Raw genomic sequence first — 20,465 nt, forward strand, 5'->3', positions numbered from 1 at the left:
ATCATGTTCTAAGAAAAAATATGCCATACGTGGCACTGGGTATATGTTGCTGAATAAATAAAGTTGTGTCAAAAGGAAATGTGTATATGTTCAAAATCTCCATGTGGTTGCAGTTTTTGATAATTGTAGGACAACTGGCACCCATTCAGAAATTTTTGTGAGAGTGGAAGGAGAAAAAAAAGGACAGATGTGTTAGACAAAATATGCAAATTTATTTGGACAATAGAGTATTCAAATCTAAATGTTCAGCTTAGAAAATCCGAGGTCGTGAAATCCGATATCAGCCAGTCAGTCAGGCTAGAACGATAAATTTTATTTCTTCTTCCAGTTGGTGTGGAAAGAATTTTCAGAAGAGTTTGTGAGGAATGTTTTGTGAGAGCCTTTATTTGTTTATACGAGCACTTTAAATTGTTTGTGAAAACGAGAGACAGATTGAGGTGCAATTTCTTAAATTTCCAGATTTCATGGCTTAAAGCACCTAAACTCTTTCTAATTTCTATAGAAATACGCCATAAAAAAAGACAGTTTATGATTTGTATAAACTAAAATGAATTTGTTGTTTTTTACTTGATCATTGGACTCTATAAATTATTAGGGCGTTAGTTTCATTTTCGATTTTGTCATTTTTCACCAGGAAACTAAGATAAATTATACAATTTTGTATATATTAAATATTTTATAAATTATAAAATTGATGCTTTTATATTTACTTTAGCATTTTCCAAGAGGAAATTACATTAAATCATACAATGTTTAGAAGTAAGAGACTGATCTTTGTTAATAAGAAATAAACAAAGTCAAGGACTGGAACCTGAGTAGCATCCATTTAAATGGATTAGTTGGCAATTGTAATAGATTATTTTCCCCAGATTCAAGCTTGTATACAAGATTATAAATTAATTACATTACAGGAAACTGAAATAAATTGAAAAGCTGAAGATAACATACATGCAAAATACACTAAAATACGGTAAAAATAAGTAAAAGATAATAGAATGATAGGGAAGTGTAAGTAATACAAAAATAGATATAAAATAATAAGAGAATTCAGACAGACTTACAGTCAACATGAGGCTTTTCGTCAGGTACAGAGTCAAAAGAAGTGAGAACATCAACATCCAAATTGTCTCCACAAAGACAATTTAAATTTTCCAAACCCACCAAGTTGCTTCTTCCAGGCTGGTCAACATCAGTAATGCCCTAAAAGAAAAAGGCTATAAAAAAAAAAAAAAAAAAAAAAAAAAAAAAAAAAAAAAAAATCAAGGCATCTAAAATAACACATAAAAATAAAAGCACAGTCGAACCAAACTTCCGAAAATACAAAATCATCTTCAGAATAGTAACAAAAATGTCTAGCAGGACTTGGGAGAAAACGTTGTGGGGAGGCCTTATTAAAAAAGGGCTTTATGCTAAAAAACATTGATGGTATATTCGAAACCTTAAGAATTGATAAATCTACCAGGGTAGATGCTGTAGCGAATGAGTTTCCAAAATTAGCGGAAGTAGATTTCCAGGGTGATTGGATAGTCACTCCCGATTAAAAAAAACAACCTTATAACTTATTTACAGCGACTTTCAATTCAAATGCTTGGCGTACGTGTCAGTACACAAGAGTTATTTTTTTTCAGTGATTTTAAATTAGTAACACCAATAAGATGTCGAGAATATTTATTATAAAAGAACCTGCTCAGCTGGTGACGCCCAACGGAGTTTGGAAATCAGTTGTTCAAAGATGATGGAGGAGGAGCAAACCAGCTCCAAACCAATAAAATTTGCAACGTATAAGTCATGGTGAAATGTTCTGTAATGGATTCTAAAAAACAGCCAGAGCTTCAATGTCAGTGACCTGGAGCTACTAAGATCAGATAGAGAAATGTATGCTCAGAGCAAAAAGAAAGTTCATTCAGCAAGCAGCAAGGTAAGGTGGCATCTTTTTTCACACTATGAAAACTGTGATGAAGAAGGAGCAGAAACAGCGGTCTTGAAAGCCACATTATTCTGAATCACTCTCTCAAAACTGCCCACGATATTTGCATAGAGTTTGCAGTAATCGTTTTAACTTAGTACACAGATTGGCTGGATTTTCTTTACAAATAAGGTTTGGAGTGATGAAACTCTAATTCAATCCGTTGGTTTGTAAATCGTCACAACTATCGTTATTAGGCGATGAAGATCTCCCTATAATCTTAGAAACATCAGAACAAATCTTAGCTAACGGTAAGGAGTGGAATGACTTCAAATAGGATTGTGATACTTTTCTAGGATACTTTCCTAAGTTTAAATAATTTCTAAACAAGTTAAATTTAATTTTTGGTTATTCTTTTTTCTATGGCTTATTCCACAAATTTACCCAGTCAATACGGTTCTTTCTTTATATTTTATTTTTGGATTCATTCATAAGGCGATCAGGCATCTATGAGCGAATAGGTGTAATTTTGGACATGGCCTTTAGATGTGGAGGTTGTTTACTATACCCCCCTAATTTTTATAATTTCCTGTTCTCTTTTTCCTGAAGCAAGTCTTGTCCGAAACAGGTTAACCCTTCCTCTCCTCTAAATAAATCTCTGTGTACATAACTGATCTTGATGAGTACTGTAAAGCACTGTAAATGCCCCTCTACCACCCAAGCCTTTTCAGAGTTTCTACTTTGACCACCTCCCTAGATATCCTCTGCTTATAGCCTAAACTCGTCGTAAAACACTGCAGGCGTGTGATCAAGATGTATCTTGAGCATAATAAGTTCGAACTCTGAAACATAAGGCCCTACCTAACTCGATATTCAGATTAATTTATGTTCAATAATTTTTCATGACATACTAAATATAAAAAATATCCAGCAGGGAGGCAAGCTCGTTCTGCAAAGATAAAAACTACTAAAGAAATAAGTGGATAATCAATCAAAGAAAGACATGACGACGAAGAAAAAAAATATACATAGCATTAATAACTAATCACGCCACAGCAGACAGCCCACCCGACGATACAGAAAAAAGAGATTTTTTTCTTAACCAACAATGGGACAACAAGAGGGAAACCAAGACCCGAGAAAAAGACCTCCCCCCCAAAAAAAACAAAAAAACAGATTAAATATTAAATAAATAATACGTATCCAAAAGGAATAACTTTAACTTATTTTTTGAAGTTTCCAATGACAAATCCAAATCAAAAGCAGACTAACATCGGTTCCTTGCAGCAAAGACACTGTTTCTTAGAGAAAAACGGGACCTCTCTGATATTATCGATGGCTGGCGTAGTTTCCGTATATTGAGAGTTAAATGTGAAGATGGTAGAGCAACTGGGAACAAATCAAAAGAAAAAAAGCAGCTAGGCAGTGTCAGGAGATTATGATTAACTTTGAATAATAACGAATGAAAAATAACTGCCAGTTCAACAGGAAGAATATTAAATAAAAATATAAACTCTTTGTAGAGGACTTACAGAGAAAAGACGCTGGGGAAGAAAGATAACATATTAAAATGCGAAGCGCCTTAATTTGTTGTCTTTGGAGTGGAATAAAATAGGATCTGAAAGTATTCAAGTAAATAAGTGGACAGTAATTTAGGTAAGAATGATCAAGAGTAAAATAAATAGAGCGCATAGCTTCCAGAGGCAACACGAATTTCAAATTGTGCATAATACCTACGTTCCTTCCAAGCTTCAATCTTACACTACCAATATGTGGCTTACAACTTAAATTCAAGTAAACTAGCACACCTAAGTAACAAAAAGTATCAACAAGTGTTATCTCTACTTGACACAGAAGACTTAATCAACTTCAGACCTGGAAGTGCCCAAGATGTACGTGAATATACTATAAATCTAGGTTTTACAGTATTCAGAGCTAGCCTATTTGGCTTGAACCATGCTACTAGTCTATCAAATGTAAGAGTTGATTGATGTTGGACACTATCTTCATCAATTCCAGAAAAAATACAGGCTGTGTCATAAGCAAAGAGTACGGTCAGCCCTAGGTCCACAATTGAATTACTAATGTCACTAACATAAATTAAAAACAACAGAGGGCCTAGACTTGAAACTTGGGGTACTCCAACTTTATTTGACTGGTTCGAAAACACTGATTTAACATCGCCCCCGTCAATACACTGAACTCTATCACTTAATACAGAAGGTAAGATGTGATATTACAGAGCCTTGTCATGGTTCCAAACATTGATTTACAATAAATATCCAAAATGACTACGTAACTGAAGCTCAAATTGAAAACTGAACCCTAACATTCCGGTAATTACTAAATTTATGGAGTTCCAAGCCAATCAAGCCCTAAAACACCATTTTAACAGAAACCTTTCCAATACCCAAGACCATTCTTATACCCATAGCTTCCCATGTAATCCCGAAAAAGTCAAATTACTGCAACATGTTCGTATTCAAATAAGCAGATATGAATTTCATCTAAAAACGGTACTTGAATTGTATTAACTCTGCATTAAAAGTATTTGGCTCCAATGAATATTTCACCACAAAAGTATATCTCCAGTTTCAATTTCCGAATAATTCTTATTTGAAGACCTAGCTATTTGTTTTTGGCCTTATACCCCTTGTTAAATGTATTTATCGATTAATAAACACAACTTCAGCTTCGAAGAAGGTTAGAAAACAAAATTTCATTTGAAATAAGGAAAAAAACAATAGGATTTACATAGGGTAATTATTCAAGAGAAGTCGACATAGTAATGTGTATAACATCCACTCTCACATTGCTCCATTGCCAACTGCTCTATTGCTAGCTTTCTCATGAATTCAATGAAATGAAAATGATAATTTGAAGAATATAAAGAATAAATAAAATAAGAAAATTACCTTCTGCTGTTCACTTGTTTGAAAAGAGGGTGCAAATAGCTCAGAATGCGACTTAATTCTAATTTTCGCTTGTTCATTTCGCACAGGCGCTTTCTTGGCTTCTCGCAAACACTTATCTGCCGACGCCTTATTTTCTAAATTTATTGCACCATGAGTAAATTCCACACAGGATGATTCTGGATCTACTGAAGCAGTAACAGGCACAATCTGTGAAATAAATAAAATAAATTAAGTTAAAAAAGACAATACACAGGACAAGTAAAAACGGCACCCAAAAAATATCATGTCTGCTCATTGAGGGAAGGTAGAGAGGGGTGGGGTACTTTCTTGAGATCCTTTATAAAATTAGAAGCTCTTGACTTAAATATGAAAATCAGTACCCCCCCCCCCAAAGTTTAACACTTTTACCGCCATACCTAGGTGCAAATAACGATAGCTTTTGCTATCGTTTCGCTCCTCGCTCAGCAAATATTATCTACTCCCGCCAACGTAATAGTAAGCAGAAACAAGTGAAGCTCAAATCATTAGGATTTGAAAATGAGATTCAAGTGGTAACGTTGAACGTTCGTAAACTAAAGGCGAGTGGTATAGTTATTTGTACGGACTTGCCACCTGAATTGAATTTGCGAAGAAGTGAGCTACTGTCTAGGTCACGTGAGATGAAAACAAAAGGTGAAATAAGGACTTCTCAGATCGGTCAAAAAAGTAAGGATATTCTTTTTCGTCTGTTTCACAGCAGGTGGGATTTTTAGTCGATACTATTTAGCCCTTTTCCTTTTGCTTCACTCTGTGGGCTACAGAGCTACTGGCTTGGTTGTCTCTTATTTGTTAGATATTCTCAGATATCTTTCGACTCAAGGAGTTCAAATATAAGGTGATAAATGTCGATTTCTGTGCTCTGTGTGCAGGTATAGTTGGCTAGGCTCTTGGCTGATAGTGAGATTTTGTGGTGCTTGAAGCAATTTAACAGTTTACAAAGCAAGGTATGTTGTGCAGACGTCAGCATATTAAATTCAAATAGGCAGTGGTCAATTGTTTCATTATTCATATTACAATACCTGCAGAGAGGGGACAGGGGAACTGAACCACTTGAATTAGGAAACTGGTACGAGAATGCAAGAAAATTTGGTCCATTTGTTCCAGAACGAATTCTATGATAAATTTTAGAAAAATACTTATTGGGAAATGGGGAAAGGATGGGATTATTTTTATTAAACATAGTATCTGATAGTCTCCATCGATAAATATCTCTAATGGTAATTGGTATCCTACTTGGATGGTCGATATTTATAGTATTTGCTGCTATTTCATGAGCCTGATGATTACCACTCATACCAAAGGGGCTAGGAATATACTGAAGATAAACTCTTATGCCACTTGAAGCAAGATTATCTATAATACTAAGAGAATGATAAGTGTCAATATCCAACTTATACTGAAGGAGCTGAAGACAGAAACTCAAGGCTTGATAAAGAGTCGGGAAAAACTATAATATTATTAGAATTAGCAATCAGAGGTTGGTTTTCCATAAGGTGTTCTAATGCCATGATTATGGCATTTAACTTGCAGACATTATAGATACATTATTATACAATCTCTCACCCATTGCAATTTTCAGGTGAGGAAGGAAAGCAGTACTTGCTACCTTCTCATTCATTTTGGACTCAACAACAAAGATTTGGAAATGGTTTTTATAAGTAATTGTATTAAGTTCAGCAAATTGTTTCTGGTCAAAAGCAATGGGGGTTAAATCTTTATTCCACTTTGAGAAATCAGTATTTATTATGGGGATTTACCAATTCAATGGAGAGGAGTGGGGAAAAGTAGGTGCAATATACTTTGCGAGTACAAGGAACTTCATCTGAATATTGGTATAATCAACTGCAATTCCTCTATACATGGTTGGATTTCTTAACCAATTATATAGTGTTTGAGCTATTTGATTCAATTTTTGTAAGATGTTTTATCAAGAGAAAGCTACGTCTCCCCCTTATTGTTGTTAATCCGACTCTCCATAAGCAGAAACTTGGTGCTTGTGGGTTTCCTAAGACCAAATATGAGACGTATTATACCATTTTGTATTGTTTCAATTTTTGCATCTGGGTCTTTGCACATGCACCAAAGACGATGAGCCCATAGTCAATTGGGGTCTTATATGTGATTTATAAAACTGGAGTAAGGTTTTCCCTTACAGCCCCAGAGTGTGGAAAGAAGTCTTTTTAGTATACTTGTTTTTCTATAGCATTTTTTTATTATGTTTGAAATGTGGAGGTGGAAATTAAGTTTTTGGTCAATCATGAGACCGAGGTAATTAATATGATTATCTTCTGGAATAGTTATTCCATTTAGAGTTAGTCTTGCATTAACATGGTTTCGCTTTCGGGGAAATTGGATTATTTTTCACTTTGTTGGTGCAATGGGTAAATCTGAATACTGAGAGAATTTTTCAAATTGGAAGTGACTTTTGCAGCTTTGACTGTGCAATCTCAAAGGTGTTGCCAGATGACCATAGTACCAGATCATCAGCATATTGTAGATTCGTGTGGGGGAGGTTCATGTCCCAGAGATATAGGGCAAAGAGGAGGCAGCTGAGGACTGCTCCCTGAGGAAGGCCTTTGGTTATTGTCTTTTGAGGTGATGAGGCTGAACCTACACAAACAATGAAACTTCGCAGTTCTATGAACGATTTTATAAAAGATACTAGCTCGGGGGGGGGGGTAGTCCAAGGTTTTCAAGTTTATTTAAGAAGGTTTGGTGGTTCACATTGTCATATGCCCCTTCAAAATCTAGGAAAGCTGCGACTAGGACATTATTTTTTGAGAATGATTCATTTATTACATTTGTTAACAATATGAAAACATCAGTTGAGTCATGGTGTTTCCTAAAACCCGTTTGAGTGTGAGGGATAATATTATTTTTTTCAAAAGTCCAGAGCAGCTGGTAATATATAATTTTCTCGATTGTTGTACCCAAGCCATGTGTAATCATTATATGCCCATAATACTAGGGGGTATTTTTGAGTTTATTTTTCTTTAGGATTGGTAGGAGGGACGAACATTTCCAGATATTGGGGAACGTAAATGAAGCCCAACCATGATTATAACAATTTAGAAGTTCCTATTTGTATGAACGGACGAGGTTCTTTTTCCGTGTAGGATGTATATTATCATAGCTACCGCTAGTTTTGCTCCTAATATGATGTATTGAATTATTCATTTCCTGGATTGAAAATGGACTGGTTATATACTCGGATCCTGGGCGAGGTTGGTAACTAGGGTTCATAGGAATTGGGGATGTTTTGCTGCAATTGTTTGATGTTAGCTTATTAACAAAAAGAGTGGCAAATAGCTTAGCTTTTTCATTATCATTGTCATAATGGGTATTATTATGTATAAGCTCATACAGGAGTGGGTTGGGGGAAGTCTTTTTCCCACAGACGTGGCTTATAACTTTATGTATAATTGGCTCATGTGTTTCTCTGGACATATTATTTGCAAAATTATTCCAGTAGTTATATTTGGCATTTATTATAGTCCTTTTTAGATTAGATTCTGCTGGTAATTTTTTTAAATATGCAGCAGGTGATGTTTTTTTTAGGAATGTTCTCCAAGCTGCCTTTTTTGTTCTCCATTTATTTTGGCACTCATTTGTCCACCTTGCTTTGGGAATGTTTTTAGGGAATATTTTTCTGGGTGTTGTCCTGGGGATAGCATGCTTAAATGTATTTATTAGTAAAGATGCCAAGATTTCAGCTTGTCAACTGTTGCGTTTGAAATGCGTGAATTTTGGGTGAAACTTGTAATTTCATCATTTAGCTTATTTTGGAACATAGGCCAATTTGCTTTAGTGTTGATATATCTGGAGGTATGTGGTAGGGTTTCAGCAGGTTCGTCTAGGGAGTAAACTATGGCAAAATAGTCAGTACATAGACTATCAATTTTATTTATATAAATTTTATTCAAAATATTTAATGACACAATCTGTAGGTCAATTGTAGAGAAACTGCCACTTTTGGGGTTGAAATATGGATTCAGGTTTGGAGGGGTAGCAACAGCTAAATCAATATTAATTGAAGTCATACGCTCAATGAACTTACCAGCTTTATTTGCTGGTTTATTCCCCCGAAAAAGGCTGTGGGCATTAAAGTCTCCACAAATAATTATATTTTTCAACATATTATGAATATTTATATAACTGAAGAAATCCATGGCATCGGTAGTTTGGCCATTAGGGTTGTACAAGCTTATTATGTAAGTTTTTTTATTATTCAGCCAAACACTGATGCCAATTACATCAACATCATTTACAAAATCTGGAAAGTTGATGCCACAGAATTTTAGATTATTATTAATTATTAAGGCTACTCCACCTCCTTTTCTCTCTGATGATCTATCCTTTCTCAGGATAGTATATCCCAGAGACTTAATTTGTTGATTTTTGTTTAAATGAGTTTCCTGGAGGCAAGCATTTTCAATGGAATTATTATTCATAAAAAATATAATTTCATTTACCTTATTTTCTGTGAGTGATCTTATGTTCCACTGGAGTATTGATATGCGTTGTGTTGTTGATTTAATTTTCATATGACTGTGTATCAATGTTCAGCTTTGTTAATAGTAGAACAAGATCTTTTGCTTGAATGAGCATATGATTAGGGATGTACATTTTTGCCAATTCAGCAATGATTTTTGTTTCCTGTTGTTGTTGTATATTCATGGCCTGAACTGCATTGCAGTTTAGAATGAATAAGCATATATTTGGGGTTTGCATGTTTGGTTGTGCATCCAGTTTGTCAGTTAAGGGATTAATTCCTGGTAGTGTTTCTGGTTTGTTTCTTGTTGGGAGAGGGTGCCAGGCCGACCTCATCTCACTAGGCAAGGAGGCTTGTTGGCTTGGTGATTCTTTCTGATAGATATGTGAGCTAGGGGGCTTAAAGGATGGTGTTTTGTAAGGAGTGCTTGATGCATTGGGAGTGTTTGACTTGGGAGTTTTGTTTGATTTCAATATAGGTTTTATTTGGTGTGATTGGGCAGCATTTACTTCCATAGCTGCAAAAGGGTATGGAATGACCTTCTCTGTTGCTATTTGGAGTGTTAGTGCTCTTTTCTTATATGCAGGGCATTGTGATTTATTGGTGGATTCATGTGGGCCTTTAGAATTGATACATGTAGGCTGAGTTTTGTTGCAAGTTGTCAACTCTTTAGGATGGGAGCCTTTACAATTACTACAGGGTAGGAGAACTCCATTGCATTTATTTGTTGTGTGTCCCAGTTTCAGACACTTCTGACACTGGATAGGCTTTGGCTTGTATTCCTTGTGCGGTTTGATTTGCCCAAATAGGAATAACTTTTCTGGGATATTATTTTTTTCCTTCAGTGTATATATATTGCTGGAAATCCAAGGATCTTCTTCATCTTCTGGTCTCGCGTCTAGCTACGTTTGGTTTGCATTATTGAATAAGTTGCAACAATGACTTGAACTTATTTTCCGCGAGTGAAAAAAAGAAACGAAAAAGGAAATTTAATAGATCTTGCCTTACTGTGCTTTTTGTATCTTGCTATTCTGTTTGATTGTTTTCATGTGTTGCTTCTTTTCTGTTTAGTTCTAGTTTTGCAAAAAGTTCTCGTTCTGCTCGTTTCTTCTTTCTGCAGCTAACAAGTCGGATGGCCTCCGAGTTGGGTGAGTCAAATGACTGCATCGCGGCTGTTTAATTAGAATCTGTTCCGACAGCCTCCTTGCTCCTCTCATACTTTGAATAATCTAAGGTAACGCTTTCTGCGGCACCTTATCATATATATTTTTATGATGATTTGATGATAAGTCATAAATAAGATAACATCTGACCGGCTCAATGATTTTGAGAAAAATCAACTTGACCTAAATGAATTACTTAGATCAGTGGTAGCAGCTGGTGACGAATATTCTGATCTTTTTATCCAGTATTTTCCTCCCAGCAAATATATAAATAATGACCAAATCCCTCCATTTAATAAGTCACTATCATAACGAATCGCGTTTTGGAATTGTCGCGGAGTGCTTATTAGTTTTGATTTTCTATCCACTTTCCTTTCTAGTAATCGCATTGGAATTTTAGGACTATATGAGACATTTCTTAGTGATGGTAATAGTTCTTTAGTTGGTGTATCTGGGTATAAAGTAGTTACTAGATAGAGGGCTATCCGTTCGAAAGTTGGACTTGCTTTGTTTATTAATCAGGATCTGCATGTTCGTGAAACCACTGAGTTCAATGATTTATACCAAGAGATGGAGTTTGAATTATTGATTGTTGAAATTATGTCTGGTAAAGAGAGGCTACTGGTATGCCTGTTTTATCGGCCTCCAGGATCAAGCGCCTCGAGTTTTATTGGTAAGTTGAATGATCTTACGAAACGACTGAATTTTAGGAACCAAAAATAGTAGGCTATTCATGGGAGATTTTAACATTGATTTAGGACTGGTTAATTCAGAGTCCCAAGCCTCAAAATCTCAGCCTGTGGATTTACTGACTACTTGTTTTTCTGCGGGTTTAGTTCTAACAGTAAGAATACCAACACGTATTGGTGAACAGTCTGCTTTAGTTATAGATAACATTTTTACGAATTTTAGTCTGTATTCGAGTTACATTGTCTTAACTGATGCTTCAGATCACTTTATCCTATTTGATGAATTTTTGATTAACCGTGGGAAATCAAGTACAAATATATAAAAGTAAGAATTGATGATAATTCTTAATCTATATTATTGATTATTGATAATTATTGATGATAATTCTATAAAAAACTTGAGAGCCACATTAGCTTCTACCGATTGGAACTCAGTTTATGATTAAACAGACTCAGATGCAATGGCTCCTCTATTTGATGCGAAATTCTCGTCTGCTCTTGACTGCGCCTGTTCTTTTTTGAAAAGGTGCTCTGGTAGGTATGTGACACCGAAAAAGCCTTGGATCATGCAAGGATTAATTGCCTGTATGGAGCACAAAAATATGCTGTTCAGGCAATATATTGACAATCCTGACGAGTTTGGTACCAAATTCAAAAGCTATAAGAACACTTTGACATCCCAGCTTAGGGAAGCTAAACAGGCACATTACCATAACCAGTTTCATGAAGCAGAAGGATCACCAAAGAAGACTTGGACTCTAATAAATAAATGCCTAAATAGGCAAAAAAATGACGCATTCCATAAGACCATGATGGAGCCAGATGAAACACTGTCACATCGCAAGAAGAAGTAACCAACACGCTCAATGAATTTTTTGCAAGTATTGAAGAATCAACCGTAGAACAAGCTTACGCACGGTCAGCTATCTGCAGAGGTAATCACAAAAAAACCCTACCTTCGTCATCTAGCTACTCTGTTTCTGTTACTGAAGACAAACTCCTGAAGATTGTGCAAGCCATGAAAAACGGACAATCCGAAGGTCCAGATGGGTCGTCAACTTACCTCATCAAGAAGACCATGGATTGCTATGTCAGCTTTATAACCCATGTCATCAGTTCTTGTTTTAAGGACAGAATCTTTCCCACTGTTTTCAAGTCAGCGAGGGTTATACCCCTCCACAAAGGTAGCGACCCTAAGCAACCTTCGAACTACCGCCCTATCTCTATTCTCTCTTGTTTTTTGAAAATTATGGAGCGTTGCATCTATAACAGAGTGATGAATTATCTGACTAAGTCTTCATCAACTTCTTCATCATGCACCAGTTTGGTTTCAGGCCTTGGCACTCTACAGAACATGCTATACTGGTTTTACTACAATTTCTAAATGATGCAAAGGACCGTGGCGAAATACTAACTACAATATTTGTGGATGTGAAGAAAGCATTTGATACGATTTGTCGTCTGATTCTTCTGGGTAAGCATGACAACTGCAGAATAAAAGGCAATGCTCTCATACTGATCCAACCTTTCCTTACTGGTAGGAATCAATTTGTGGATGGAGGTACAGTAAAATTAGTAAAAACCCCATGTTCTCAGGAAAGATAGGAGTACCGCAAGGTTCAATTCTTGTACCTTTTCTGTTTCTAATATATGTTAATGACCTTATGGACGCAATCGCAGGTGATGGACTTGCTCTACTATTCGCAGACGACACAGCTAATTCCATCACAGGTACTGATGAACCATCGGTCAGAGAAAAAATCTGTTAAAGTCTAATGAAGCTAGTGCAGAGGTTTGATGACAATCGCATTGTTTTAAATTCATCGAAGACCCATTTTATAATTTTTTCTCGACTTTCTCATGCCTCCCGTCGCTTTCTCAAATATATGTCCATTTTAACAGAAAACTAGTTACCATTACTAGAAAGGAATCTTGCAAGTGCCTTGGTCTTATGCTTGATGAAAATTTATTTTGGAAGCTTCATCCTGACAGACTAAGGATTCAGCTAGGAAGGAATGTAGGGTTACTGCGGTATCTAAAATTTTACCTCCCCTTTCCTGCCCTTAAGTCAGTTTATTATTCTTTAATTCATTCTTATTTTAATTATTGTTCCATTGCTTATTTTAAGACTTTTAAATCTCGAATTAAGCCCCTCCAACGTCTTCAAAATAAAGCCCTTCGTACATTAAAAGCACCCCTTTTTTCCCCATCGGCACTCCCTGATAATTCCCCTATCAAGAGTCTCTATACGTTTTTGAACATATTGCAAGTTGATCTCGTCCTTCCAGTCCACTGTGCCCTTTTTAGACTTAAACAAAATAAAGAATATTTACCATTGACTTTTGATTCTATTAATTTCTCGCTAATTTGTTTTGTTCAGAATAGGTATAGTCTAAGAAGACGTTCAACTAAATTGCCTTGCCCTAGAATTCATACTGAACGATCTTTGAAATTGAAGAGTTCACAAAAAGAAAATAAGAAATGCGAAATATCATTTCTGAATGATTTCTAAATGGCAGAACTGTACCCAAATCAGCTTTCTGATGAGTAGGGGGTGGGCCAGTCCCATTCAAAAAACCTGTCTCTTGGAAGAATTGAGAAAATTCATACCTAAATATTTACTTTTTGACTTTCAAAACCACCTAAGATGGGTGCAAAGGGAGAAAATATGATTATTATGATGTACTTGGTGCTTGAACGACAATTTAATAGATTACTATACAGATGGCACCTAATTATCAAGGCGACATGACACCGCACTTCGAATAAAATTAAATAAATATCAAAAAACCTGTCTCTTGGAAGAATTGAGAAAATTCAGACCTAAATATTTACTTTTTGACTTTCAAAACCACCTAAGATGGGTGCAAAGGGAGAAAATATGATTATTATGATGTACTTGGTGCTTGAACGACAATTTAATAGATTACTATACAGATGGCACCTAATTATCAAGACGACATGACACCGCACTTCGAATAAAATTAAATAAGCAAAAAAAAGGACTAAGCCTAATTAATTAGCCTTTGAGATAGGATACCACATTATAAATAACGATTAAAAATAAATTACTACTGAAGAAGGTCACATTAATGAAGATTTTGATCATTTCACAGTGAAGGGAAGAACATACCGATTTTCTCCAAATAATTCAATAATAAAGCTTTGGAATATTTATGAAAGTCCTGTGGATTCACATTCTTCTATTGTGCTTTCTAAAAAGAATTTATTATATCTAATAGATAAATATTAAATAATATGAAATCATGGTTGTCGGTGCTGGTGTTTATTCATATTATGTTTTTTATTTGAATTGGAATGTGGGCTGTGAGTTGAATGTGGTGACTTCTTTTCTTTTTTATGATGGGTATTTTTATTGTTTATTATTATTTATTCTTCATTACTTTTAAAATATTATTTATGTTTTTTCTAAGGGTGCCGGTTTTCGAGTACAACTCACTTTGCAAGAACCCTCTTCAAATATTTTCTTTTTTGTTGTATAATGTATTATAGTGTTATAGTGAGTGAAATTAGTTTGACAATTAAAAGAACTTGAACATATGTAGGCTATGTCAGACGTCAAATCGAAAGTATATTAACAGTGTTACATGCACAAGACTGAACCTCTGAGTCACTTGGAGAGGATATATCTTTCTCCAGGATAGGGGGAGGGCAGTGTACGTGGTTCTGATATCCGAAGAAAGTACAATTTTCGGTCTAAATATCCAAATTTCAAAATGGTTTTAGGAGCTTTAGCCCGTACTTTCAGTAGCAGTTCCTCATATAGATCTTAGGAAAGAGATTCACCCCCCCCCCCTTGTGCAGGTAGGATAAAAATAAATCTCCACAAAGAAAACAACAGTATGATCAGAAAATTGTAATAATATTAAAACCAGTTTCCGTTCAGTAGCCAAAAATGATAGCGATCACACAATTTACTCAACTATACACGGTTGGAAAACCAGATAAAAAAAGGTTGACCAAATAAATGTTTAGATTTTGTCACCTTCAACCTCTTCATTTATATTTGAAATTCTGGTCAAAGCAGAGTTAGAGTCAAAATTTAGTAACCTAGAAGTTATAATCCTTTTATTGTTGGACCCTTAAATGGTGGCCATGGCCTTCAGTCAATCCATATAGGAATATTTATTTCCCGTGTTATTATGGAAAAAAAGAAGAAATTCTCATGAAAATAAGGAGTGACGTTAAAACTAAAAGCGAACAGATATCGCGTGAAATACGACATACGCTTCCACTCCCGTCAGTTCCCTGTTTTGACTCTAAAGTTTTAATTTTCACTTTAGAGACAATCACATCTTCAAACGTGTTCTCTTTATTACAATGCCTCGAAAATGAATGTACTCATTTAAGTATATTGCTATAAAATAAAAGGTTTTCAGTGAGACTGGAAATAGTGAAATTTTCAGTTTAAAGTTATGGAAACAAGATGGATAATTATAGCACTAGCAATTACCGTTAAGCAAGCGTTAAGCAAGGTAAATTATTGCCTGAATAATAATATGCTTAAGAATGAAATACACGACCAAGTGAGAGTGTGATCTTTGAAACGGGAAAATTTCAGAGCTTTTTGATTTCTTTAACAGAATGGCTACCCCGTCTCTGTTGGTTTTATGATATTGCCGGTTTCTCCTTAAATATTTTTTTTCGAATGGGCATTTCCTCTATTTCCTGCAGCCATTGGGTCGACACAATCAGCCCTGAAAAACAGCTTACCTTGTGGGGGAGGGAGAAAGGAGATTCAAAAGCCGATTACGAATTTTCAGGTACTTTTTTCATTAGTGCTTCGGCATGCTTCTTCTTGGCGAAGGCCTTTGTCTTACTCTCCTTAAACAAAGACATTCTAATTTCAATCAATACCTCAAAAAAGGAGTTACCATCCCCTATGCATACATACTGAGCAGTTATCCAAATACATTCCTTCAAATGAAGGGATGTTAAGGGGTAAATTATCACCACCCTTGCCGTCCATATTGATGAGAAGGACCTAAAGACGGTTGAAGAAAAGAAGAAGGACCTAAAGACGGTTGAAGAAAAGAAGGTTTAAATTGTACTTTCCGAGGCTTTCAGGCACCCTTTGAAGCAGCTGATAATACTTATTAGAACTTGGAAAATCAAGCAGAGCACAAAAAATTAGATATAATATTGGTATGTTAAGAAATTGAGGAGAAGTGCTCAGTCCAAATTAGTTTCAAACAATAACGGTAATAGAGCCTCAATTAGCAGTAAAGACAATGTTAAGGTAAGACGGAAAGAGTATTCTGAATGAAAGCAGTACGAAATGATAAAACAATATTGAGAGAGTTTCTGATAGTTTAGAGGCGAAGGCAGTTTTAGTAAGGACGTGTTGGAGATGTACTAAAGCAATTAAAAAAAAAAAAGTAAGATAAACAGAACATTTTAAAAGTGTTTTAAACCGTGATAAATTGTAGGAAATGACATTTGAAAGTACCGGACCAATTTTTGATAGATCAAAAATGGAGGGAGATAACATTTAGTCAGGAGGAGTTAGAGACAAATAAATATGATGGTAAAAAAAAACCGGAGACACCACCACTAACAAATTACTAACTGCAACACAAAGCCGCCTGATGCCAAAAGAGCGGCGCATGGTTTTGAACCATCCCAATCTATTCAAGGCTTCACTCTTCGATCGCTCCCAGTAAGTTTCGATTTCCTTTAAATCGTTTCTTATGACTTTTACCTATCTCCTTCGGGGACTAAATACTTTTCGTTTGTAAGTCAAACGAGTACTTAAGAATCAAATGAGTACTTCAGTACTTGATTTACTTAAAAATCAAACGAGTACGGTAAGTGAAACGAGTACTTAAGAATATTCCTAGACAATTCTTCTGAAAAACATTTGACAAATCTTCCTCGGCCTTTCAAAACCTCCGCGTTTCAGAACCATACTTGACCACTATCTTTAGCTAAGAGTATTAAGTTGAAACTGTTACGAAATGCACATTTGGACGTATGAACTAAATCGAAAGACACCATGCGCATCTAGATTGTCAAAAGGGCGGTGCTGCAATATCTCAGGAACGGATAAAGGTTATTAAGTTGAGACTTTCAGGGAACGTTGCACGAAATCAAAAGATACTATGTGCATAGAGGTTGTTAAAATGATGTGTGCAAATATCTCAAGGACGTCTAAGGGTCTTAAGCTGAAACTTTCAGGGAGTGTTGAACTAAATCAAAAGACACTATGTATATCTAGGTTGTCAAAATGGTGTTCCCGCAATATCTCAGGAACGGTAAAATATTCAGTTGAAATTTAGGGAATACTGAGGAGATAGTGAGATAATTCAAAAGGCATTATGTGTAATCAGGTTGTCAAAAGAGCGTATATGAAATATTATAAAAACAGCTAGGGTATTAAGTTTGACCTCCCAAGGAATTTTACCTCAATCAAAGGTCATCATGTGCATCCAGATTGTCAGAATGACATCTTTTCTATACACATCAAGCAAAAGTTCACGTCAATCACAAATAACAGAGTTTAATGACTCAGAAACAAATCAAGCTGAGTGATGCCTTTGATATATATGCGTATATGAATATATATATATATATATATATATATATATATATTCTTATTCCATTTCTATTCAAATATAATCTTTTGAACATTCCCCCACGAGGCTTCTTTCGAGTATATTATCAAGAAATTTCTGTTTAATGAAAAGCTTAGTTCAAGAACCATCCTATACCTTAATTTCAAATTGAGCGAAATTCATGCAGTAACTACATTAAATACAATCAAAACACACGCTCAGATCACCTTATACAACTTAGCATTTGAAGTAGAATCCAATATTTTGATTCTTAAGCCGCAACCTGGGAAACTTGAGAAATTGACAAAAAAAAACAACAATTGACGCAATAGACTTTGGAAGGCTTACGATTAGGGGGGGGGGGGTCCAAAGCCAAACTCCTGTTTTTATTAATTTATATTCGTCTTAAGTTTGATTTGAGTATCCATTTTAATAGCTGCTTGTTTTAGGATTTATTTATTCATTCATATTAGTATCTTTATGTTTGATCTGATTATTTATTTTAATTCTCGTTCGTTTTGGGTTCCATTTATTCTTTAATAACTTATGGTCGTTTCAAGCTTTAATATGGCTCTTTAATTTTTTTTAAATTTCTCTTGAAATAATTACCATACTATGACTTGACCTTCGCTAAAGCTTTTATATCTGCTGAGTCAAATGCCTGTTCATAATCTATAAAACCGAGGACCAATGGGTCTAATGATTCAGACCCTTCTCAATTATTAACCTTATATCAAAATCGGGACAACGCATACTTCCAATTCATAAAACCACACTGTTGTTCGCTTAAAACTTTATCTAATACGCCTCTTATTCTAGTAAGCGTCATTATTCTCATTAAGTTGCTTCCTACAGAAATTAAGCTAACACATCTGTAATTACCACACTCACTCTTATCACCTTTCTTAAACAGAAATTTAATTAAAGTTTTCTTATATAACTAAGAATTTCCCCTTTTCCAAAAAATCATATTCATGATTTTCACTAATTTATTTGTAATTTCAGAACCTCTAAGAATTCACTTACCACACTATCAGCACCTGAGGCCATATTATTTTTCAATCCTTTAGGATTCTTTCCAAAACGTCCTCGCAAATAAATTTTCCTCCGTGATTTTTTTTTTTTTCATCATCTTATTTATAAAGTAAAAACACTGGTAGAGGAGACACTAAAATTTTTAAATATAATTTCTGATAAAGGAGGAGTTCCTAGCGATTTCAGATTTAATGGAACCCCTTTGTTTAGGGGTTTAAGTTTAATTAATTAAATTTAATTAATTAAACTATTTGAGCTTAATTAAACCCCCTTGTAAGAAAGGTTGAAAGAGTGAGCGTACTAACTGTAGAGGTTTTACCTTGATCTCGATTGAAAACAAATTTCTTTCCATGGTGATACTTATTAAACTACGAGATTCTTTAAACAAATTTCAAGAGTAGAACATTATGGCTTTAGATAAGAAAGAGAGAATACTTTGACCAAAATGTCTAAACAAATATCTAAAACGGCAAAGAGCAAAATGAGAAAGAAAAGAGAACTCACTAATCGTCTTGCTGCTTCGTCAATTTTATTTTCAATTTCTTCCAAAGGTCCTATTGGCGTATATTTCTCGCTATTTCTAAAATTTAAAATATATGATTAGTTAGGATCTGTAGCTCGCGGCCAATCGCTAATCTGAAAACAATCTGGTGAAACTATACAACAGGTACCTGAAGGGGAACGAATATTTTCAATGTAAAAACTGCATAAACGGTTAATTTCATTAAAGGAAACGAGCTCTATATTTAGTTTTGTCTACTAGGTCTTTGAACTTCATACGTAGTTATAACTCGACCTTGTTTTGTTTCACGGCTTAGAGGATCGAGTTGAAACTAAAGAAAACATTTTTTTGGGGGACAGGGCAAGGGAGCTCAGATTCTATGTTTCAAGGAACAGAACAACATATTTTTCTCTAGTCGTCTCAAAAGTATACACAATGATTTTTTCTGATAGTCCATTTGGCTAGTCAAAAATTAGTACGGATAAACTATCACAAATTATTAGTTCGAATCTTAAGTGATTTGTAAGTTTTGTAGGCATAAAAGTGAACAGGGTTCATCCTTGCAAATATTCCATAGTTTTAACAAAATACCCGACCCGTAAAGGTCCATATTAAAATTTATCCCAACTATAACTTAAAGTTAATAATAAATTAATTTTAAAATAATAAAATCAAACATGAGATAAGTCATAATATCCCATGTCCTTTACCCCCCCCCCTAATGTTTTAGACCATAAACACACGTTATTAAAATTATTGTGGACCGAATTTGTTATAAAGTTGACCGGGTCCAGTGTTGTAAGATTAAACATGCATTGTTTGGTCTAAATACTAAAGTATGGGTACTTATTGATTAGCTGGAACACATGCAATGAGAACTGCATATAGACTCTCAAAGATCCTAATGAAAAACAGCTTTCCTCTCCCTAGTGAGGTATTGCTCACTCTGTGAAAAATATTTAAACTTTAGTTTTTTGGGATTCAAGGACAGGAATAATGGTTGTTTACACATTGCGGAAATTCTTGCGGATTTAGCAATCCGTGCGAAAATTCCATCCGTTTTCGTGCTAGAAAAAATCTAGCTTTCCGCAACGTTTTGGTCAAATCAGGACGGAATCTTGGCAAGGTTTTTAAATGAACAAAACCATG

The 20,465-nt window shown here is 35.0% G+C and overlaps 1 protein-coding gene across 1 annotated transcript in view; it reads right to left on the reverse strand.

Annotated features, from left to right (window-relative positions):
* The window catches only part of LOC148942695 (uncharacterized), a 39,513-nt gene that overhangs the window by 16,463 nt on the left and 2,585 nt on the right, over positions 1 to 20,465 (reverse strand). The window contains exons 2-4 of the mRNA XM_089102334.1: positions 19,319 to 19,394; positions 4,822 to 5,028; positions 1,062 to 1,200 (exon numbers count right to left, since the gene is read on the reverse strand). Of these exons, the coding sequence (XP_088958460.1) occupies positions 1,062 to 1,200; positions 4,822 to 5,028; positions 19,319 to 19,394 (422 nt within the window). The remainder of the gene's footprint in view (positions 1 to 1,061; positions 1,201 to 4,821; positions 5,029 to 19,318; positions 19,395 to 20,465) is intronic.

This window comes from Artemia sp. Qi Xiang Cuo, chromosome 16 (genome assembly GCF_049724085.1).
Source record: "Artemia sp. Qi Xiang Cuo chromosome 16, ASM4972408v1, whole genome shotgun sequence".
Lineage (NCBI taxonomy): Eukaryota > Metazoa > Arthropoda > Branchiopoda > Anostraca > Artemiidae > Artemia > Artemia sp. Qi Xiang Cuo.